Source organism: Indicator indicator, chromosome 11, assembly GCF_027791375.1.
Source record: "Indicator indicator isolate 239-I01 chromosome 11, UM_Iind_1.1, whole genome shotgun sequence".
NCBI lineage: Eukaryota > Metazoa > Chordata > Aves > Piciformes > Indicatoridae > Indicator > Indicator indicator.
The window spans coordinates 25,387,777-25,412,520 of record NC_072020.1 but is presented as its reverse complement, the minus strand read 5'-3'; the positions used below and the strand labels follow the sequence as shown (position 1 = coordinate 25,412,520).

At 37.5% G+C, this 24,744-nt stretch overlaps 1 protein-coding gene across 1 annotated transcript; it reads right to left on the bottom strand.

Moving 5' to 3' along the window:
- Positions 1-2,776: 2,776 nt before the first annotated feature.
- SP4 (Sp4 transcription factor) lies at positions 2,777-24,537 on the bottom strand. Its single transcript, XM_054384881.1, has 5 exons — positions 24,439-24,537; positions 22,399-23,956; positions 4,488-4,716; positions 4,074-4,273; positions 2,777-3,021 (listed from the first exon to the last, which is right to left on the bottom strand). The coding sequence occupies exons 1-5, from the start codon at positions 24,517-24,519 to the stop codon at positions 2,777-2,779; spliced, it is 2,313 nt and encodes a 770-aa protein (XP_054240856.1). The 5' UTR covers positions 24,520-24,537.
- Between the last annotated feature and the right edge of the window lie 207 nt (positions 24,538-24,744).

Genomic DNA, 24,744 nt, shown 5'->3' with positions numbered 1-24,744 from the left:
TACTGCTCTCGTGAAAGAATGTGATAAATAATGACTTAACACCAACCTCTAATGTAATCGGCAACACATACACGAACCTAACCAAATAAAGTATACTGTAAGAAAAAAACTATTCTAACACTGGAGTTCTACCATGGTAAATACACTTTGCACTGATAATTACAATAAAGCAAAATTTTTAACGGTGGCAAAGGGAATGAACAGTGAAATGTCATTAAACAAGATACTACTGCACATCTGTGCCCTATTACTTACAACAGCTATATCCCACTGAGTCAAATAAAGGACATTGAAATTTACGATCCTTTTAAGACAGAAAAGTGGATTCAGAATGGTATGCAGAACAGACTGTCAAAATGTTTCTAATTCCAGCGGTGAAATGTGCACCTGCTAACACAAGTTAATGTACTTGAGATGCTATGAAGCCAACCAGATTGAGATTTTGATACAACTATAATAGGGATTCATTGCAGATTAAAAATGACTTCAGCTTGCTATCTGCATACGTAAGTATGCATGAAAAAAATACCTATGAAATGGTTGTGCAGAATGCTCATAAGTTCAGTTTACAAAAAATGTTAACTTCTAGGAAACATGGTATTAACATTAGGAAAGTTCTTCTTTGCATAAAGAAATTTATAGCACTGATTGTGAAGCATAATGATAAAATATATATTTGACGTTTCATTTCCTGTATAATAAAATTAACAGTTAATACTACCTAATGTTCATCTGTATTAAATGTAACATCTAATTGATTCTGATGTTTTAAATCCAGATACATCAGTTAAGAGTACTTTAAATAAAATATACAAAATAATGTACAAAACCCAACTAAAATTTAAAGACTTTGTTACAAGTCTACAAAAGCTTTAAGAAACTTGAAATTTATAACCACAGTGTAAAATTGTTTTTCTTTAATCTCAAAGCTTTTAATGTAAACTGAAAGTATAAAATACTTTCAGCTTAGCATTTTGCTACAAAGGGCTGGCCTAAAGTGTACACAGTGTAAACAATGATTGGTATTTCTCTTGCTTCAAAAATACAGAAGACACCACAACATTGATAAAGCATTCAGATGAGAAGTACGTTTTCTGAGGGAATGCACAAGGTATCTGCTATGTCTCTCAAACCAACAGCTACCAAACACATTCTTCCTTCTGTAATTTGCAGGGGAAGAAAAAAAAAGAAATCTTATCCTTCTTGCACTGTACTTCCTTTAGTTACAGCAAAAATATTTTGGTATATAAATTTATTACAAAACTGGTCATGAGAAGTATTACTAAATGACTGTATGTGTAAATGGTTACATTTATGCCTATGGGAAGTAATTAAAAATCCTGAGTATGAAATATTTGGCCATCTTTCCTCCTTCTCCATATTGGAGTTTTCACATTAAAAAAAATGCAGTTTGCTTTTGCTGTTTTTCATTTCCTCTATATTCCTGTATTAAGCTGGCACATCCGAAAATGTAACCAAACCTTTGAAATCAAAAACCATGTGGTAAAAATGTAACTATAGTCTTCTTTCCCCACTTTGTTTTGTGGTTGGAGGCTTGATGTAAGATTTGATAGGCAACAGATAATTATTACCAGCTTACACACTATTCTTGAGGAGAAAATAAAGACGTTAATATATACGGGAACAGAGAGAAAACATTTACTTTCAATACCTTTTTTTTTCTTTTTGGTTAAAATGTGATAACTAATTCTTTTCTTTGGCTGTTAAGTCAAAGCATAAAGAACTCAGCACATTAACCACAATATAACAAACTAATATTTACAGAGACAAGATGCTGGAGAATGAGCTACAACACTCAATTGCCTCATTAATTACCATGAACTCTAACATTAAATAAAACATTTAAATACTTAAAATTGAGCTAGAGTTCATGTAAGCTATGAGTTAGAAATGGACTGTGGATGTTTTAAAACATACTTAAATTAAATACCAATAACTGAGACAACAGTTGCCGTATTCGTTTTTCATCCTACATACAGACACCATCGCTTTTGTAGAATCTTATGTTAATATCTTTCCTACTGCATACACTAATTCTACATAACTTTAGCTCTCCAAACAAAGAGAGGAATTAGAATTCACTGATTGTCGTTCATACACACTACTATAATGTAGTGGCCAAAATTCATCTGAGGTTCACCTCAGAACTGACTTTGCAGCATGCATCATCCAGCTGCTGCTTGAGCAATTCCAAAACTTGAGAAAAGACGGCCAAAATCAACTGACATGTTCTGTGGACTGAGCGAAAACCTAAAATATTCCTACTGTCACTCAATCTGTATTCAGTTTCATTGTGTGGGAAAAGATGTTCTCACAAAAATATCACAAATTTGTTTTAGAAACACAGTACTTTCATCAAATGATATTAATCCTAGTCAACGTCCACCCTGGTTTACATTGATATTATCTGCTTTTATAAACACATCAACACACAACGCCAAAATAGGCAGGGGGGAAAGTTCATTTAAAACCATTAAATGATATACAGACATGTAACTAAAAAAGTACAGTATGGAAATAACATTCCCCCAGCTGTTTATCCAGTACATCAATTTGCACTGCTTGTATTTTTGAGATTTTTATCTTGTTGCACCGGTGTACACTTCCCATGCTGACCCTCCAACTCGAACACTTACAGAATTCATGACTGAAAACATGTTTTCCTGCTCTGTAATCCACTTTACCAGCCCATTTCCATATCCTGAAAGGTATGTAAACTTAAGTGCAGCACTAGGCGTCCATACAAATGATCCTTTCAGAATTCTTCCATGTTTGTTGAAACGTTAGGGGTTGCTGGGTTTGAATCTTGAGAAATGGCAGCAACAGTGACAATTCTTGGAGAACCAAGAACCTCAGTAACTGATGAGTCCAGTTCTGAGGTAACAATAGCAAGGGCTGTTCCACCACCCTTCTTGTTCTGATGAGTTTTGACATGTTTCGAGAGATGGTCACTTCGCATGAACCTTTTAGAACATTCTGGGCATTCAAACCTCTTTTCACCTTTTTTAAAAGAAGGAAAAACCAAAATGTTACAGAAAGACAGCACTGAGCCCTGTTTGATCATTTGAATCTGTCCCTTTTACCATTCAACAGGACAGAAAGTGTCCTTATGAAGCATCTTTAAAATGATACAATGTTTTCTTCTCCACCTGTCTAGCTTCCAGATGTGTTCTGTTCAGTCACAGGCAATCTACTCTTTACTACTAAAATGTTCTCAACAAATATTTGCTATGCTGCCACTTTCTGATGAGAAGTTTGAATTTCAGGTCACCAAACCTCCATAAACCTGACAGAATAGGAGAGGTAAAAGACCTGAAAGAATGACTTGATAGCATTTTTTAAGTATACTTTTGCTATTTAGACTATAGTGATGAGAACAGAATTTGGAAACAGGAATGCCAAAGCTCCATGAGGATAAGACATCTATGTCAGGAGAGATAAATTCAACACATTAAGAAGTCCTGTCACTGGTTGAATTTAACTAGCTCTTAGACTTCAAGTGCTGTCTTCCGATGCTCTAAGTTGGCGGCGTGGGGGGCACACCTTCTTGAGGCTAGAAATACGAAAGCTGATCAAATTTCCAGTTTCTAAAATACCACCTTTCCAATCTGAACTGTTAAGAGAACTTGCTTTTCAAGTTCTCATTTGAAATGTCAGGAAACTTCCCCAGAAGACCAAATCTGATATATGACTAGGTTAACAAATTTCTTAAGGACTGAGCTACTCCATGTGAGAATACCACAATTCTGGTCCATGCCCAGTCCTACAAGTCTCATGTGTTAAATTCAGATCAAGCACCCCTAATACACATCAGCTATATGTGATCTGTGATCTTTTCCTACCATAGGTAGAGAAAACCAGCTTGGACAGCTCTCATTTTATTGATTTGATCTCACAGCCAGCTTGAATCGATGAAAACTGAAATCTACTATTTCCTGTGTTTTAAAGTTACTATATTTACATTTTAAAGCGAGAACTTTAATATCACTCTTGAACCATGGCCATTATGATTCAGACTTGCTGTACTACGCATGCAGAGAGGGCTGACCAACCTGTGTGGGTTCTTCTGTGTCTTTGTAACTCATCACTCCTCGTAAATCGCTTGCCACAAAAAATCCAGTTGCATACAAATGGTCTTTCACCAGTATGCCAGCGCAGATGTGCTCGGAGATGAGATGTCTTGCCATACACTTTTCCACATCCTTCAATATGGCAGATGTGCTGTTTCTTTTTTCCTGGCTCATTGGTGCCTCTTAAAAAGATAAAATTTGAAGTGGTAACTAATTCTATTCCAAAATCTTATTAGCTACTAGGAAAAATATTTCACGCTAATAGCAACAATTAAAATCCCCTGTTTAAGAAGAACTAGCTAAACATACTTTCTAATAGAAAACATTCAAATACAGGCAATACAAGGCAAGCTGGGAGAAGATGTCTAAATACATACTGATAAAATTTACATTTACCTTCCTTCTCCCTCTCTGCAATTAGGACATGAGCAGGCAACTCTTCTCAATCTCTTGCCAGGTTGCACTTCCTGATCAGAGGCTTGTTGAGCTTGTTGCAGCTGCACTTGTGTTATCTGATCAGGACTAACAGCACCAATTGCTGCATTAGCAATGCCACCTACTGCTACAGTAACCGGAGCTATTGTTGCTTGCTGTACTTTTACTCCATCCTGTCCTTGCTGTTGACCTGTAAAACAGGTGTTTGTACCTTTTGTTAGTCATTTCAGCAAGCAAAATGCACAAATAAACTTTACATGTTTTATAGAACAAAAGTGCCCCTCAAGTGCAGGGAAGGCACAAAAGAAATAATAAATCAAGCCATGTTTCTGAAGCATTACCATGGTATTTACCTGCTAGCTTAGACAGCCCTGTGTAATGCAGTTTGTTATTTGACCACTACAAGACTGCAAATTACTGACACTAAGAAATGTGAACTAGTTTAACAAGGCTTTCCTTTTTCTCAAAAGCTGAGAAACCATTAAACAAAATCTTACACAGAAATACTGTTAAATCTATTGCAAATTAACATCTCAACCTCTGAAAACATATCTACAATCAGAAGATTGCAATTAGCTACTTTTAAAAAGTTGCTTTATGATACATTGTCACTTCTCCTACAGCCTATCCCGAATCAGCACTGAGTCACAAAGAGACTTGCATATAGGAAAAGAAATGTTGTAAGACCAGACTTGAACAAGCTGGCATACCAGAGCTTTGTTGGGTCAGTTTTTTTTTTTTTTCAGGATTCTCCACCAGGGATGGGGTAGTGTTGGTTATACATATGAACTAAGGCACAACAAATTGGAGAGCAGCCCTGCAGAAAGAGATCTGGAGGTCTGGATTGATGGCAAATTGCATATGAGTCAACAGTGTGCCCTAGAATCCAAAAGCACCAGCTGTGCTTTGAGGTGCATCAAGCACAGCACAGCTAGCTGGTCACGGTGGGTGACTGCCCCACGCTACATACTTGTGTGGCCCCACCCCAAGTACTGGATGCATTTTTGTGGACTTCATCATAAGAAGGACATCAAAATATTAGAGTGTAACCAAGACGGTGAAAGGCATTGAGGGCAAGACTTAAAAGGAGCATCTGAGGTCACTTGGTTTGTTCATCTCAGAGAAGAGAAGGCTGAGGGGTGACCTCATCACAGTCTACAACTTCCTCATGATGGGGAGAAGCAGAAGGGAAGGTGCTGATTTTCTCTCTCTGGTGACCAGCAACAAGACACATCGGAATAGTATGAAGCTGCATAAGGGGACGTCCAGATTGGACATTAGGTAAAGGTTCTTCACTGAGAGGTTGGTTGGTCATTGGAATAGGGTTCTCAGGGAAGTGATCATAGCTCCAAGCTTGTCAGAGTTCAAGGAGTATCCGGATGATGCTCTTAGTTTTAGGTAGTCCTGTAAGGAACAGAGAGTTGGACTCTATGATCCTTATAGGCCCCTTCCAACTTCAATTATTCCATGATTTTTATTTTGCAGAAGGGAGAATGTCTTCAAGAAGACTGGAAAAGCAGCTTGACTGAATCACACAGAATTCTAAGATTGACTTGATGAATTAAGAACTCAGTGTCATTATAAATTCATTGATCTCATTGGCATTCTTGATCAAAGGGAATCAGGATTATTGTCAGATATTAAAGCAAAATAAAGACAATTCCAATCTAGGTAAGAAGTGCAGTTTCTTCAGCAGTAGAGTAATAATATGTTTGCTTAAATAGTTAGTACTATATGGTCTAAGAAAATAATGTGACAAACTACATCTAACACAGAGATAAGACTTCCAGCCACAGTGTGACAACACTGCATGCCAGTCCTGCCAGGAACTGGCAGGGGACAAAGTATCTTTAGATGCTGTGATTTTTAAAAAGTTCAGTGCCTTCATAGCAAGAGGAAATACCAGCTAGTTGCTGAGAGTGCAATGACCAACCAGCATTGCTTAGAATAGACTCAGTATTTTAAGGCATGAAAGCCCTCAGTACTGAAGCACTAATTTAAACCTTAGAAATCCATCATAGGTAACATGTTTCAGAGAGATTCAAATAAGGTTCAAACTTCTCAAGCCTCTGTAATAGATACCATCAATGGGGATAAGACTTCTAAAAACACTCTGAAGTGTAAACTGCCTAGCTACCAAGTCAGTTCATATAGAACACTGCAAGGGATAATGACTATTCCATTGACATGGCAGCTGAGGAGCAATATATGCTTGGCTATCTTAAAGAACACCACCATAACAGCCACAGATGAAGTCTAACACACCACCTACCACCACCACATACATGCTGACACATTAGGACTAAAGAACATGCTATACAGAGGACCTCCCAAAGTGAGCTGACTGTCTTCTAACAGGCCACTCTACAGGAAATAGAATAAATCTGTCATGTGCCTAAGTCAGTACCAGGTTATTTTCACCAGAAGAACTAACCAAATTTTCCCATTTACTACTCTTGATTTCCATCTGGACCTTGTACCTGTTCTGCCTAGATATGAATAAACATTAATTCCTTGTTTTATTAAGCAGGCCACGAGTATTGACAGATGCTGAATACTTTCAGGTCTCTGAAAAGAAAAAGGCCAAAATCAGATGAGGTAGCTTTGAGTTTCACTTGCTGTTGGACATACAAATAGTAAAATAAAACAAAAACAACAACAAAATCTTTTAAAAGCCTGGTATTTGCAGCAGAGGAACCACAGAAAAAGAATTACAGTCTTAATCTTGAGTGCAGAATCTCCATATGCATAAGAAGAGTCTCCATACGCAAAGACAGTCTTTATTTTCAGAATAGCAATGTACTGGAAATAAATTTATTTCCCATATTCTAAGGAAAGAAAAACAGTCAAAGGAATCCTTGAAGGAGAATAGGGTAAGGAGAATATTTTGATAAAAATGCAAGTATTAGTGGATTTGGTATAAAAATATTCGGTATAAATACAAATAAGTCTAACAGTGGCAGAAGAGGACAGAAGAGCTTGCAAAGAAAGTGCTGGTCCAGAGGCAACTCCTTGTCAAGCTGTTAAGTTGCTAAGTACTAAGTGCCACCAATAGCCAGCCAGTCAAAAAGGTTTGATGATTTTTGTTACATCTGACGCTGATCTTAAAATGATAACGTGATTGCTTGTGGTGAAAACCAACTGCAGATTTTGGTTAGCCAAAGGTAAACAAATTAACAGAAAGAATTTTCTTAGCCTGTATTCTTTCACAGAGCACGAATTGCTCTCTGTCTTTTAAATATACCCAAGATGCAAACTCAGTTAATTCATAGAGCAGCACAATAAATGATGAACCTAGGAACGGTCACTGCAAAAGATAAAGATGTAACAGATGATATAGCCACACCTACTGCAGCCTCTTATGCTAATTTCACTATCAGTTATGTTTTCAAGTACATTAATAAAAATTAACCTTTGCCATTTGTCTGTTAGAGGGATGACTCCATCCATGTCACAAAGCCCTATTTGAGAAAAACAGTCCTAAGACCTTACTGCTTTGGTATCAGAACACAGCTGAAGAGCACAATTTTCTCTCAATTTCCCCTTTTTCTAACTTTCTTGAACAGATAAAGTTTCATTGCAACTTCCCTCCAGCTGCCAGAGCAAGGCTTTCCAAGGAAGATGTAAATTGATGCACACTGAATAGGACAACTCCTATTTTGTTTCCATGACTAGTGCCAGTGATAAATGTCCAATACAGCTCTTGCTGGATCTGATCAACCAATGCTTATAGGGAAGTCTGTTCAGCATTTCTAAAAATCCAGTCTGTTGTGCTGATTAGACAGAAACCAACTTTCAGTCTCTAAGTCAGGAAACAATCAACCACACAAGAATCTTGTAATACTTCTTCGGAATATCAAGTACCATTGCTGCCACATACTTTACCTGCTCTGAACTTTTCTTCCCCTACCCCTGTCAGGATCACACTTATCAAGGAATATAGGACATTGCCACTGAGCTACACTTTAATCTATTTATTAAACATAGTGACCTATTTCAGTGGAAATTTTCACAGCTGGAAAGTTGACAACAAAAATACAAAAGAGAATGTCAAAAGTAAGGTTGCTCAGGCAGTCAATTACATTATCCATATGGTTTCAGTTAAAGAGTAATTAAATGACTCTTCCTTAGATAGCATTAACAAAGTTGTTATATTTTCTAACGTGAATGTTGAGTTTCTTCTTTAAATTAATATCATAAAGTTATTTTAAACTCCCTTCCCTTAGATTACACTTACTAAATTCACAGAAAAAGGTTTTGAAACTCTCAAAATATCACTCAAATAGCCTTATTTAAATATTCAGGCCACAATATTCAAATAAGCAAATCTCTATGTTTTGAGTTAAAAGAGTAACTGAAGGAAGCAGTCTTTTCTGATAAATAAATCTCTGCAAGAGATTAACATAAACGTCATAAAACACTGGAAGTTCCAAAATGTAATTTCTGGACTTAATTTTTGTTTTGAACTCCTGAAAGAGCATCCTGACAAGCTAACACACTAGTAATATATGAAAGAAATGCATCTATTCTCATTTTAAAGTTATAAAAGATTAAATGCTTTATTCTTGTTGAAAGTAAAATAAATATATTTTAGACCTGTTGAAAAATCTTTGCTTTTGAAGAAAAATCAGAAAATTTTCATGAAACAAATGAGCAAACATGCCCTGGTCTAAATCTGAAACTGAGACTGCTCTAGTCTTGAGTTGTATGGGAATTTGATTTTTTAAAACTACATCATGATCTGTAATGGATTCTAGTAAGAGCTTTAACTTTTACGTAATTTTATATTTATTAAGGGAAGATAAAGAAGTTTTATTATTTCTTAAATAAACTTTACTCTAGATATAAATTAGATTTTTATTTTAAATAAACCCTGCTTATTCTAAAAACAGGTGGCTGAGACAACGCTATCCACACAGGAACAGAATGACCTCCTGACACTTTCTAGCTGGACAAAAAAGACCTATTAAAAATAATGCACGTGACCTTTTACTAGGGGTATTAAAACACCATTTAAAGCCTTCCAGAAATTCTACTACAATCGTGAAAGCACCTGACATTGCTTCTTCCTGACACAGTCCAAACCACAAGACCTGATGTCACTACACTTCACCATTTGCAATCAAATCTTCCAGTAGAAAGAGTACATGTTTCAATACAGATTTGAGAGGTCTAAACAAACCATTACATGAGGGAATAAAGTCACACCTCACATCATCTATGTTACTATAAATGATTTGTAAAAGCAGTCACCACACATTTACATTTAGAAAATGAAAGGTCTTTCTCAGGTTCCCAAAATTTCTTTAATAGTGATTTCCTGAAATTGTGAAACACTCTTGATTAACAAAATAATCACTGAACTTGTATATGACTGAACTTTATTGTACATGCAGTCCAGTTACAGCTTTGAGTTACAATAAAATGCTAGTGTAAAAACTGATACCAACTACACCATTGCATTTCATTTTCTGTCAGGTCTGAGTTCTCAGTACTGTAAAATCTGAGGCACATATCTACAACCAGAGTGACTAATGTTGCAAAAAAAAAAAAAAAAATTGTTCAACTGCATATTCTACAAATGAAAGAGAAGGTTGCAACTGATGTTCATAATTTAATGTACATTACTACAGAAGAGCTAAGTAAAGTTAATGACACTCTGCAGAATTCCAAAGCTCTACAACCATCAGAGTTAATACAGCAATTCACCCACTCAACAACTTACTGATGCAAAGCAATGGGAGAAAAGAGGTTTCTCATCTCCCCTTCCCCTGTGTGCATGAAGTACAGCCAGCTTGCAAACAGATAATTTTTAATGAGATATTTTTTATACATTTACAATATTTAAATATTTAAAATATTAACAAAACTTTATATTTATGTAACATGTAAAAATAGAGAAAACTTTTACCATGTAGCCAAGATTTTAAAATGTAAACAAAAGTCTGTGGCAATAATTTAGTTAGGGATAATTTTTTCCTAAACAAAATCAATTAAGAAGGTTGCATGCTGAAGAATGAAATTCAAATAGTTCCTTAAAATTAAATATATGTGAAAATACCATGTTTCAGTATTTACATAGAAGACAATGTGATTCACTACCATTTGAATCATATGCAAACAGTTCTGCCCTCTATCCTACCCTGAAGCAGTGGTTTGTAAAGATTGATGAAGAAACAAACATGTGACCAAGGGAGAATTCCCCAGAACAGAAAGTGTACAAAGGGCTGATGCCAGGGACCCACATAGTCTGCAGAGAAGATCAGTTTGGAACAGAGAGAGGAATTGGATCCTCTCAACTAGAACAGGACACTAGGGTCATCACAGCACAGAATTGTGTCCAAATGCTACTACAAGAAGAAAGTTTCCAGTGCAAACTGCATTATCACCTAGACATCTGTCTTTTCTACCTCCTACAGGGGCACTTCAGCAAGTGTCTATCTTTTTCCTGTTGCTGATTTTGACAAGATTTGTACAAACTTACTCTCTCCCCCAAAAGCTTCCTGTATCAAATGTCTCAGTGTGTGCAAAAACTACTGTATAGCATCATCACTAAGGTTAACTTCTGTGAAAAAGACTACACTTTGAAGCATGAGATTTAAAGCTGTAAAAAGTATGTCTGAAAGTTTTAAACACCTTAAAAAAACCCTGAAGACTTCATCCTTTTGTGCAAGACTCCTAATGGCAACACAAAGACAATGCCCTTGAAATTTCATGGAGTTACTTTAATGACTTCTCAAAACCATAAGGATTTACTCAAATGCTTCAGGATAACCTGAAGTCACTTCAGTATTTTGAGATGGAAAAGTTTTCCCAGTATCTTTCATTACACTGAAATTCAGTTTTCCCTTTTTTTTACTTTGTTAAACATAGGAAAGAGCTACCACAAATACAACACAGACAGAACTATACAGAAATGGCATAAAAATCAACCTCAGAGCTACAGTTCCACAAAATTTAGTTTTGTACAACCAAGTAAAGGTTTCAATCAATACAAGGCAATGCCTCTGGTTGTTCTGGATGCTGTGGCATTGGATGGAAAGAAAATATGATCCATTTATTAGGTCATCTAAAGCAAGAGTTGGAATCAGAAAAATAACTTATACTACTGCTAAGGTGAGAGAAAAAAAACCCTGATTTTCATCAGCATTGAAAAAAACAGTCAAAAAAAGAAGCATATTTAGGATGAGTGCTCAAGTGCCCTGTAGATGAACACTGACTCCTTAGAGCAAGTAGACAATTGAAAAGCCAAGCACCAACTGTGCTGCAGGATATCAGATGCACTGTATAGAAACTAGTAACAGATCTAAGAAATGGAAGAATTTAAGTTTACTTCTATGAAACATCTTCCTCTACCCCATCACCCTGTCCCAAATCTCAAGTTATTCTACATCTTATAGCCACAACAGAACATGGCTTGGCTTTTTTTTTCCAGCTGTCCCCCTTATTCTGAAATAGGGACAGGACAAGAAGGAAACTTGTTGACTGTTGGTCTGTACACAGCCTGAGGAGAGGAGCTCAAGACCTGACAAACTACCAAAAAACCTAGATGCTTATCTTATGCACTTTGGCCATAAGGAAACTAAAATGTCGGTTGCAGGATATTTGTTCTTAGCATCTCAGTTCAATTTCTGTGTATTACCATGGAAATAGTAATAGCTTAATCTTGGAAGAACAGAAGGAGGCTGACATGAAAAAATGGAAGTTAAATTTTCAGTACTTGTTTTGGTTTTTTGGAGGGTATGAGTGGGGGATGCGGGCTTGGTTGTGTTTTGCAGGGTTTTTTTTTACTACTATTTAGCTAGCTTACATATTTCACACTTGACTAGAAGGTTAACAAATGTCCTTGAAGTAAACGTTCTGGCTATATGAAATGCTATCTTCATGTTGATCAAGATAAAAATAAATATGCCTCTATGCACAGGAGGGATTAGTTAACAGGTACACACCTGGAAAATGCAGAATTCTTTCAACAGAAAGGAAGACAGCTGACTTTAAAACTAGGTTAAGTTGTATAGCACTTGAGAATTCATTCAGAATCAAAAGAACACTGGCAAGGTGATTAAAAGTTATGAGGAAAAACTATTCATAAAGCATTTTAAAAGGCTTTTTACAGTAGGACTAAGCAAGCCTTGATTTTGTAACAGTCCATGGGTAGATAGGGTAACCAATACAAAGACTGCTTTATTGAAGATGTAAAAACTGTAACTTTGTTGGTTCTTGCCTGGTGAAGACTGTAACAAAGTTACACATTATAGAATCACAAAAGAAGCCATGTAAATCTCAAAGATCCAAACTCTTAGAAATTCTGCCTTCCTCTTCTGTAATATTATTATCCCTTTAAAACCATATGCTTAATCTTCCTTTCTGGTACAGAAAAAAAAAAAAAGAGCTTGATATTTTCGTCAGTTATTCTCAACTGACCAAAGAAAACAGAAAAAAATCAAGGTCTATATTTTTTAAACTTCAGTATTTTGCTCAAGGGAAAGGTGGTCACATCATCACTTTAAACTGCTCTATAATTAAAGACAAGTCAGACTTGTAGCTAACTTGTATACATGTATTTCAAGTTTCCTTTATTTTTTTTGGTAGTGGGAAGCAAGAGGATATTAATTGATCAACAAAACTATACGAGTCTGCCAATCTATTAAGACTAAATATGTGTGTTGGGATAGCATGGCTTACCATGACCACCTCAGCAGTATTAAACATCACTGGCAACTCCATTCTGAAGAGTGGATGTATACAGAAGTCCATAGAACTACTTAACTATACCCTGAACTAAGGTAAACCTGAAGTTATGCCAAAGGAGGTATATATTGGGTATTAGGAAAAAAAAAATTTGTCACAGAGCTGTAAAGCATTAGAACAGGCTGACCAGGGAAATGGTGGAGTCAGCATCCCTGGAGGCATTTACAAGACTTGGAGAAATGATGCTTGGTTCAGTGATGACTTAGCAGTGCTAATTTAATAGTTGGATTTGATGATCTTAAAGGTCTCTTCCAACAAAAACAATTCTGTGATTTCTCAAGAGACTGCAGCTGTCCAGAGATACTGTTTTGTTGAAAGTGTCATGACAAGAGCAAAATGTTTATTCTAAAAATTACATGGTTATGCAGCTCTGATTGCTTCCAAAGCCACTATGCTACAATTTACGACTTTTATGAAGTTTTAAAATAAAATTACTTTTATTAGATAAATTATTAATTTTAATCACTGATCATTAGAAAACAGTTTTCTTGATAACAACATTGTTTATACTTAAAATTAACATTCTCCTTAGAACATGTCATCCCTTTCCATACAGTTTGACTTTTCAATAATCACCATTGTCATGAAACTTTATTAAAATAGCAAGAACCGATGCATCGTATCTACCAGTACCAAAATCATACAAAGCTAAGTTACACTGAGGAAGCTGTTGAAATCAGATTTTGAACAAGCTTCTTGCTGCCAGGACCTCCCCAGATGGTAATGGAAGGACCAACATTTGCAGATCTAAGCACCTTTTAAAAACAAAACAAAACCCAAACCAAAACAAAAACAACAACAAAAGAACCAACCAAACAACACCACCACAAATAAAAAAAAAACCACACACACACACAAAACCACAAACAAGAAAGACCCCAAAACTAACAGGCTGACAAAGATGTACAGTATCACTCAGTCTGCTTGTTTTAACATTTTCTGAACAAGAAGGTTCAGCCAATTCATTTTCTGCTCCATATGCTGTTTCCTGACAATAGAGAATGAGGGGGGGGATGGCAAAACCTGATATTCTCAGACTGCACCTGTACTGATGGAACATTTTTATAAGACCATACACTCTACTGGGGAAATAGTTTTACTAGTATCTTGCTTTGAAGACTTAAGAGTTCACTTTTAATTCTTTAAGTTAACAGCACAGAAACAGCTCATTAGAAATGTATTTCACCTGGCAACTATGAGCAAAGCTGGTACTTGAAATGCTTCCCCTACACACTTTATCCAGAAGTAATGATGAAGTCATACCTTGCTACTCAGAGGTCAGGCTGAAAGAGCTTGTTTTACTGAGTCATTTTTACCAGGTTATTTTCCATAGGCAGTTTAGCTGAAAAAGTAGATTGCTTGTTCCTTATGCACCAAGTTGAGGAACATTATATTAATAGTTTATTTTTAAGCAACCATCATAAAGGCAAATGTTTGTTTTTCTCCAGCATAGTTTGTAAACTGTTTCTGCCACTATTTTGAATTTCAGCTTAAGAAAATCCTACAACCAAAGCAATTTTGTCATTAGCAGACTAAATGCTTCTCCTATAATTACTCTGAAGCATTTGAAAAGGATGGCAGTGCTATAATATTTACAGCATTTTGATCCTGCAACAATTCTCAGCTCAAGGCAACCTGAGAACAGTTGAGTGACCTTTCATGAGTTTGGACAAAAGCATGCCAAATTTCTCTACTCCTCACAATTATAGCCTCAGAATACCAAGCAGCACACTTGGAAGTACAAAAAATAACAAAAAAAACCCCAGATTTTTTTGTTGTTTGTTTCTGTGAAAAATAGCTTAATTCTTCGTACATATCTTTTAATGCAGATTCCATAGCCTGCAGCTTGCTTGAAAAGAACATCCAGAGACACACCCGATGTGTTAGATAATTAAAATAAATTAAAAATAAATTCTGCAACCATCATCCTTCAGCTCACTTGACTTCCACCCTTAGTATTTATATTTGCCACTTCACTTGTATATACTGCAGTTATTTTTAAACCCTTTTCACCTTGTAACCACCTACAGGAATCCCTCCTTTCTTAGCTACCCAAGTCACTAAGTTCTGCTTCTGGACACACTATTACATTAACACAAGCAAGGAGACCCACAGGTCACATGTTGTGAAAATGTGTTTTCTGTCATTTAACAACACAATTGCCATAGTTTAGGACTTCAGACTAAATACCTTCCCCTCTCTCAATAACTAACATATATGACAGAGAAAACAGAAAACTGTGAGTGGTATAAAGGTGAATCAGACAGCTTATTTTTTTCACAATACAGGAGTTCAATAACATTAAATAAAAATGTGGTTTTTTTTTTTTATACAAAAATTAAGACAATTATTGCAGACAAGTACTGAACATGTAAAAAATTTACATGGCCAAAAAAGGACAAATTCGGAGATGGAAATAAATCCATCAAGGATTCCTAAATATTAAAAAAAATTAGATCCCATTTCTTGCTCCCAAAGACCTGAGCTGCAGATGACTGAATGGCAGGAAGCATACCTCAGCATATTCTTCTATATATCACGTTCAGCCATTATCACACAGGGTCAGAAACCTTTGACTTTCACATTCATAAAGCCAGTTTGGGTCATAACGGACCTTAAATATTGACTACTTCCAACTCCCCTGCCATAGAAACACCTACTAGATAAGATTGCTAAAAGCCCCTTCCAACCTGGTCTTGAACACTTCCAGGGAGGGGGCACCCACAACTTCTCCAGGCAACCTGTTCTAGCAACTGATCACCTTCATAGAAAATGCTTTCTTCCTTATGTTCAATCTAAACCTCCTCTTTTTCAGTTTAAAACTGCTGTCCCTTGTCCTGTGACTACAGGCAAGCCTTGGTTAAAACGTCCCTTTCAGTCTTTCTTATAAGTCCCCTCTGCGTAATGGAAGAGCTGCCGTTAAGGTCTCCCCAGAGCCTTCTCCAGTCTGAACAACCCCAACTCTTTCAGCCTTTCCTCACCAGAGAGGTGTTCCAGCCCTCTGGTTATCTTGACAGCCCTCCTCTAGACCCATTGTAAGAGGCCTACATCTGTCTTCTACCAGGCACCCCAGAACTGGACACAGGACTACAGATAGAGTGTCACAAGAGCAGAAGGGCAGAATCACCTCCCTCGACTTGCTGGCCTTGCTTCTTTTTATGCAGCCCAGGATTCATTGACTTTCTGGGCTGCAAGTGCACATTGTCAGCTCATGTCCAATTTTTCACCTACCAATATCCCCAAGACTTTCTCTGCAGGGCTGCTCACAATCCATTAATCAGTTTGTATCAATATTGGAGATTGCCCCAACACAGGTGCAGGGCCTTGCCCTTGACCTTGTTTAACTTCATGAGTTTTGCGCTCAAGCTTGTTCAAGTCCCTCTGGATGACATCCCTTCCCTCAAGCACAGAAACTGCAGCACCCATCTTGGTGTCATCTGAAAACTTGCTGAAGGTGTGGTGAATCCCACCATGTCATTAATAAAGATACTGAACAGCACTGGTCCCAGTACAGACTCCTGAGGAATATCACTGATTACTGACCTTCATTTGAAGATTGAGCCACACTGCTGGCAACTCTTTGAACAGATCCATCCAGTCAATTCCTTGTCCATCAAACAGTGGGAGACCAAGGCTATTGTGTGAGATCACGCCAAAGGCCTTACGTTAGTCTTGGTAGATGATAATTGGCTGCTCTTCCCTTACCTACCAGTATGATCACTACAGTGGAGAAGGCCAACAGATTAGTCAGGCGTGATTCCCCTTTGTGAAGCTATGTTGGCCATCTCTATTCACTTTTGTCACCCATATGCCTTGACATGGCTTCTAGAGGGATCTGTTCTGTGATCTTAGCAGGTACAGAGGTGAGGCTGACTTCTTCCCAGGGTCCTTCTTCTATCCTTTCTGAAAATGTATGCAATGTTTTCCTTTTTCCAGTAACTATTCCTGAGTTACATGCATATTATTCCCGATGAAAGAATTCCATAGAATGTTTCAAACTCCTCTGCAAAGTTTGAACCAGAATGATAGCAATATCTAAACAGTGTCTTCTGTCTTTGAACAGCAAGTCATAAAACCAGTGACTGTCACACAGGAAGAGTTAATAAATAAGGAAAGCCTTAAAGACAGGTTGAAGTTGGATGCAGACAAATGAGAAAAGGCACAAGACAGCAGAAGGAGACCTGAAGGTACTGAACAACTGCATAACTACTAATAGTACAATGAAAGTAGCTGCTCAGAGACAAGAATACCTTAGTAACTCACATTACTAGAGAGTATGAAACAGAAGGGTAAGGTTCATTATGTTTTCAAAGTGCCCCAATAGTAACACTCAATATTGGCCTTCATTGTCATTAATAACTGTTCTATAGTCCACAGCACATCCCTGCAGAAGACTTAAAGCTCTCCAGTTCCGGTATTGCCAGGTAACAGACAGTTCCACTGAGTAAGTCATTCCTCCAGGTTATTTTGGTGGATGGATTCAAAATTTCCCACAATTCAGACCATATCACACTCAAATGAAATGGCTTGAACTTGAGTTGCAAGGTGATGGGAGTCTGGTGACTGTTGCCTAATTCAACTAACAAAGCTTGAACTAAGTATACATAAAATAAAAGTAATATTTTTCACTATTTTTAAAACAAGTGTCTCATACACTTTCGCATGGGACAAAAAATCTTCATCACCATGTAACAGAATTACTTAAAGATGTATAATTAATGTAGAAACAAGTCTGATCTATTTCTTGGGTGGTTGGTTGTTTTGTTTTGTTTTTTCATAAGGGCAGGTATCATTACCACCACCACTATATTCCCACTGTGAGCAAAAAACACTAAGTTTGGAAAAAGCTCAAGAACTTTTCTGAAGGTTCCAATGAAAAAAATCTTACAGGCAGAATACAAAACATTTACTGGGAAATCCATTAGTACTCAGCATTTCATTATGGTTTAACTGGTCTGTTTTAGCTCATCTCATCTTCTTCTGCATCCACAACTGTTCATATTCCATGCTATTCCTAAAATGAATCTACTCCATGTTCATTGTGCTGAAGGGACAAAAAACAACTTAGCCCACCAAAAGGAAACAATTTATGAATGATTTATTTTTCTAAGAATCATCAGGTACTAAACCAGGTTCCTTCCACATAGTAACTGATATTGTCAATTAATGTATCTAGACAAATAAAAAGGCCTGAGAATAAGCTTTAAAAAGGCAGAAGATATTTTGAGAAGAGGAGGAGGGCTGTAGGGACAGGAATCCTTTGAACTTGCATCTACAGCTGTCACAGCAGAAGCCTTGAAAAAAGGCAAGAGAACTATGCAGTACCTGCTTCTCCCAAGCTCATACGTGCTAAATTCAGGAAGTCACCACCTATTAACATTAAAGGTTATCTTGTTCCACAGGGAATCATGTGCAAAACAACAATTCACACAGCACGTAAGAAATGCAGTCCACTTTGTACTTGTACAGAACTAGCTTACTTAGAGACCATGCCAGGTACTGATCTCATAGCAAGGCAGGTATTTGTAGGTCCTTGCATGTTCAAGTAAACAGTTGCTTTTATGTGGTCCACTGTTTGATTAGTTCTTATTTAAATGTTTAAGGATCTGTTTTTAAGGCTCAGATACTTATTTTTTAGCTTCCCATCTAGCTTTCTTCTGACACATTTAATGATTCCTTTGATTGACACTTACTATATTCTCAGAAAAATTTCACAGAATCAGATTGGAGTAGACTGGAGAGGACCCCTGAAGGTCATCTAGTCCAAACACTACAAGAAGGTTGTGCAGGCCCACATCCAGCCAACTTTTGAGTATCTCCAAAGATGGAGTCCACAACCTCTCTGGCTAACTTTTATCAGTGCGCAGCCACTCTCCCAGTGAAAAAAGTAATTCTCCTGTATAGGACTGATAACATAACGAGTTTTTCCTCAGGCCAGAAAGTGAAGAGATGTGAGAACTCATCTTTGCCCTGATTTTTGACCACACAAAACAAATAACTCAAAATGTGATACTTACCATGGGCAACATTTGAACTCTTAAGTGGTAAAGATAACAAAAACCTTCAAACATACTTACTCATCTTGCTGGCCTTGACAGCAGAGACTTTGAATAACAAAGGTTATAAAAAGCATACTAAAACATAATATTTATTTGAAGATTTCAGTATTTTTTCCCCAGTATGAAAATTTGTCTCTCTTGGAATTTAGAGCCCACCTGATAAGTTTAAAAAAAAAAAGAAACATCCCCAAAACAGTTCTACAGCTTAATATTTCCATAATTTTAAGCCAAGAATTTTTGTGCAGGCAATGATTTAGAATTCTAATGTTTTACTATTTCATTTACTATTGAAAAAAAAGATGGTACCTAAATTATCCCACTGTAGATATAACTAGGAAAAAAACAAGCAAACAAACAAAAAAGTGTTCAAGTAACAGAACTACAACACAAATAAAAGAAGAGTTACTTCACATAAATACTTACTGTGATTTCTTTTTTTCCCCTGAAACTTAGCTAGCTTGATCAGTTTGGCTTGGAGGCCAACATCATTTTTTTTTTTTCTCCTAACAAAGTTAGAGCTCCTGAATCAGTGCATGGGATGAGTCCTTCACTCAGTCTTCTCCCTCACACTTTCTGGACATCCTCTGTATGGCTCATTTCTAACACCTTACTGCTCATTTGTAGCAAATGATCCACTCCTGGAGAGCTCAATTGATGTACAAGAATTCACACTGACAATCTTAGGTACTGCAGAAAAAGAATGGAATTACCAGTCTGCAGATGTTCAGGTAACCAAGTGGGCTATTTAAAAAAAAAAAAAAAAAAAAAAAAAAAAAAAAAAAGGTTTCCTGTAACAGTAATAGCGAAAAACGTTTCTAATATAACCCAGGAAATCTGAGGAAGTTAACAGCCATGATCAAGACAGCTTATTCCTTTAAAGTGACAACCAAATGCTTAACTTTAGCATGCTTGTAATTTTCCATCTCATAACCCTTTTTTCCTTGAATACTTGATGCAGCATTAAGGACTGTACTCTTCACTCTCCTTCCCATGCTACCATGTCTCCCATTCCCAGAGTGTAGCATCTGGAAGTTTCAGAGGAGAGTAGGTATTTCTTTCTCTTATTTCCGTCTCTTATTTATAAGTAACCTCTCACATTCTCAAATTTTGTTCTCTCTCTGTAGCTGCAAAACCTTGGGGAACAGAAATAGTACCTTATATATGAAGAAATGAAGAAAAGGGTACTGCTATGCTAGTAGCAGTGAAAAGTGCTGTGGAAACAACCAAAAGGCCTATCTCGGAGAGGCAAAAAAAAACCACCCCAAAACAAACAACTGAGAAAGACGGAGGAAAAAGAAAAAAATTTAAAAAGGGTGGAAGGAATTCAGTGGTCACAAAGCTTACTTTTAGTTAACAAGTCAAACTTGGCTTCTATTTATGACTCATTCCCCTTCTTTGATCCTCAGTTACAAATCTCAATCTCATTTTTGCCCAGAAGTCACTAAATGTAACCAGAGGCACAGGCAAGATAACTGAGCAAGATGATATTCAAAATCTTTTGTTCCAATACCTATTACTGTGTCCTAAACAGCTGTACATCATCAGTAAGCAGGAAAAAAACTGCATGGAGAAAGGTTTTTCCAGTACCCCTAAATCTAGGCTGTTCCCAAAGCATGCTTCCTAAGAGTTCCCACTTAGGTAGGGAACTCAACAGCAGTAGTAAAGCAGCAATTTCCCATCAAGAAAAAAAATTCTTCCAAGGTAAATTGGTTCACAAAATACTGTAGCAGCTGGTCAGCTCCAGATAACTGAAACTTCTTTTTGAACAATTACAAACAAGATCAGGATTTTAATTCTGATTACCCAAACTAATGTGGCTGTAACACTAAGTCAGGCTTAGTGCATCCAGCCCAGCTCTTAGTGTTTCAACATGCCATCAAGTGCCATAGCAGATGAAATTCTCCCAGTGGCCAATGTCTTATTACCAGACTGTTTAGTCTCCTCATAAACGCTTCAATTAAAACAAACAATCCTTTGCCCAGTTAATTAAATGCTTCTCATCTTAGCATATGACTATGAAAACCAGGCTGAGTCAATATGATAATAATGTTTATTTATGCACACTAGACATTACACATGATTTTTTTTCCCCCTCACAGTTTTATACTTAAAAACTGTCTACAGTCAGGTTGATGTTGAGACAAGAGTTTATTAGAGCTACTACAATAGGAGCCTTTTATTTGTATGAAATAAGACCAAGCTTATGTAAGAGGTTATCAAATAGGCAGAGTCCCTAAATTAAGTTTTATCTGAAATGTTAGAAGTTTGCAAGTTTTACACACAGAGTTGCCCTTGTTTGGCACTGCAGAGACCTTGCACAGGATTTACTCTAGAATTAAGGTCTGTCATCCAGCCTAGAGCCTTTTAATAGCTCCTTTCCCAACTATTAGACCAGCATAACCAAATAGACATTCATAATACCTACCAAAAGTTCATCAGCAAGTACTGAGGTACCATTACTTTTATTCTTTAAAAAAGTCACAGAAGCTATGCTGTGTGCAGCACACCTTCTCCACTCAGTCTCTTTGCACAACTCAAACTTTTAAGGGAACAAGTTTGGGAGTTAGTGCAGAATACAACAGATAGCTCCACACAAATGCATACTATGACAAGATACTCCAGTTCGCACACTGTCACTACTCTCATCCTACATTCTCTATGCAGAGTCAGGTACTATACTGACTGGTTGGGGAAAGCTTGTTGGTTTTTAAGCATATCAAAGCTCTAACAGTCAAATCTCACGTTCAGTACCGAAGTCTACAAATCTTAAATGAGATGGAGAATGGGATCAGTTAAGAATAGTTTATCAAATACAAACAGTTCCATTTCAATTGACACAACTAGTAATATTAGCTCAATATTTAGGAAACGTGTCAGTTTATGATACAATGATAAAATATGAAATTTAGTGATAAGGCATTTCTGCGTAGTTAAGGTGTTCATGTTTATTACAGAAAATCCTGAATAAGGTATTAACTTGAAGCTGTCTGGTACTCCTAGAAAGTGGGGAAAAAAAAAAAACCAACACAAAACCAAACCAAAAACTTTGTCAGGCCACTCACCTGCAACGCTGGTAATGGTAACAGGAACTCCTTGAACTTGAACACCGGCAGCACTCAGGTTGGCAACACTTACTGTTTGAAGGTTAGGTACTGAAGCAAGCTGGGCAGCGTTCAGAGTGATGGGGGTACCAGCAACAGCCACTGGTGCAATCTGCGCAATAGTTGTGCCACCGCTTGAAGATACAGGGGTAATGGTTAGCTGTTGTGGTAACCCAGCATTTTGAACTTGAAGATTTGAAAGGCTTTGCAGATTCTGAACCTGTACAGTTTGCCAGCTGATCTGCCCTGATGGTGTTAAAGTTGGAGCCCTGATGAGCACCTGAGTTGGACTCACTGCCTGCAGTTGAACATTTTGCAAAGGCTGCTGCTGGATGGTCTGTATAGTCTGCCCTGACTGGAGCTGAAACGACTGTGGAGGAATGGCCTGAATAATCTGCTGTTGAGGTTGCTGGATCTGTATCTGCTGCAGAATAGGTTGACCTACAATTTGGACCTGTTGAAGGGAACCCGACTGATCCTGGACATTCTGTAGTCCATTGGACTGAAGCTGACCAGAGCTCTGCGCTTCGGAGTCTGTAGCAGTTGTTTGAGGCTCTTCAGTTGTTTGCTCTGAGCTGCTGCCTGCTGTACTTGTGTATTGGCCTGTTTCTGCAGAGCTTACCAGTGTGTCACTGCTAGTTAGAGATGTTGAGGCAGTGGTCGTAGGGGTAGAAGATGAAGAAGGAGACTCTGGCATTGTAGTAGCAGAGGCTGAAGTGGCAGGTGTAGATGCTAGTTGATTTCCATTGGAAACTCCGCTCTCAGTAGACTGGCCAACTTGACCTGAACTTCCTCCAGCTGCTACACTGTTTATCACAGGCAGCGCTAGGGTTACCCCACCAATGTTTATAGGTAATGTTGTAACAACTTGCGCCTGTGTACCAGGAATAGTTTGCAGTTGCAGTGGTATGGAAACACCAGGCCTAATCTGGACTGGAACTGTCTGATTTGCTAGATTTTGAGCAATAACATTCCCCGAAGCGGTCCTATTTGCAGTTGTGAGGATAGCTTGATTATTCCCTGCAGGAATAAGCTGAATTTGACCCTGTATGTCTTGTAGACCAGTAGCATTAGATGGATTGATTTGCAGTTGCTGACCTTCTGTTGTCTGAATCTGTGGGATCACTTGGTATTGGACACTGCCACTTGGATTCTGTACTTGAATGACTTGGAATTGTCCAGGGGTTGTTGAAGAAGAATTGCCTGATTTGGTTTTTGAGGGAGATGTACTTCCATTGTTACTGTTGGTAGGACTTGCTGCATTCGAAGCACCAGAAGATCCTTGTTGAGCAACATTATTCTCTTTTGAAGCAGAAGGAGCAGCAGCGACAAGCTGCCAAGCATTGCCAGCAAGCTGAGTTGTTACCAATTCTAACTGCTGTGGCTGATTCTGAAGCTGCACCAAACCTTGATTTGGATCTATAATAATCTGCTGCTGGCCAGTTCCTTGATTCTCACCAGGAGTTCCTATTTTGCTGCAAGTGGCTGCTAGCAAAGCAAGAGGTGAAGGCTGAGAATCCTATCCATAAAGAGAGAAAACAGAACAAATTCAGAAGAGCAGCAGTATGAACCATTAGAAGTAAGCATTAAGGTTTACACAGGAAGCAAGAATTAAAAAAAAAAAAAGTGCTTCTGCATAGAGAGCAATGATCTAGCTCTGAATAAGGAAGTATGCATTTCTGTAAGTAATTTTTACATTTAAAGGCCTCAATTATCAATTTATATGTGACAGCCAGGACCTCAACCACATCCTCAATTCAGTCATTTTTTTTCTTTCAACCCCTAAAAATAAAGAAAAATGGAAAGCAGATGATCACTGCAAAATATAACAAACACTTCACCCTGCTCCAAGTCCAGGCAGTAAAAATGTTGCAGCCAACCAACTATGTTTCATCCAACCCAAAGAAAGATGCCCTGAGCAGGAAAGGCTGTTAGCTGAACATTTCATTTTAAATGCTAATAGTTTGGGCACTTCCCTGTTTGGGGGTGTGTGTGCTTTACCTGTGAGCCTCCACTTTTCCCTTTTTTATTATTATTGTTGTTATTCTCTGCCTCGGGAGATTTCTCTCCCTCTGTGGGCATAGTTTCCTCCTTCTTTTGATCTGCAAAAATATCAAGTGTAACAGGTTAATTATTCACCTTCATTTGTACAGTAACAAACCCTATAAGCATATCCTTTTTGGTTCCCAGCTTGTCGCTTTTACCTCTTCATAAAAACAACAGTGCAAATCATTATTACAAAAGAACGACTCCTAAGAAACGTGGTTTGAAACCCAACCCATGGGGGCTGGAGAGTTAACACCCAGA

What these genes read in the sequence shown, in the direction of transcription:
- SP4 (XM_054384881.1), bottom strand. Translation starts at nt 24,519, where the DNA reads ATGCCCACAGAGGGAGAGAAATCTCCCGAGGCAGAGAATAACAACAAT. An exon ending in TACCATTACCAGCGTTGCAG is followed by an intron (nt 4,717 to 22,398) that starts GTGAGTGGCCTG and finishes CCTGTTTTACAG; the next exon opens with GTCAACAGCAAGGACAGGAT. An exon ending in TGCAGAGAGGGAGAAGGAAG is followed by an intron (nt 4,274 to 4,487) that starts GTAAATGTAAAT and finishes TATCTTTTTAAG; the next exon opens with AGGCACCAATGAGCCAGGAA.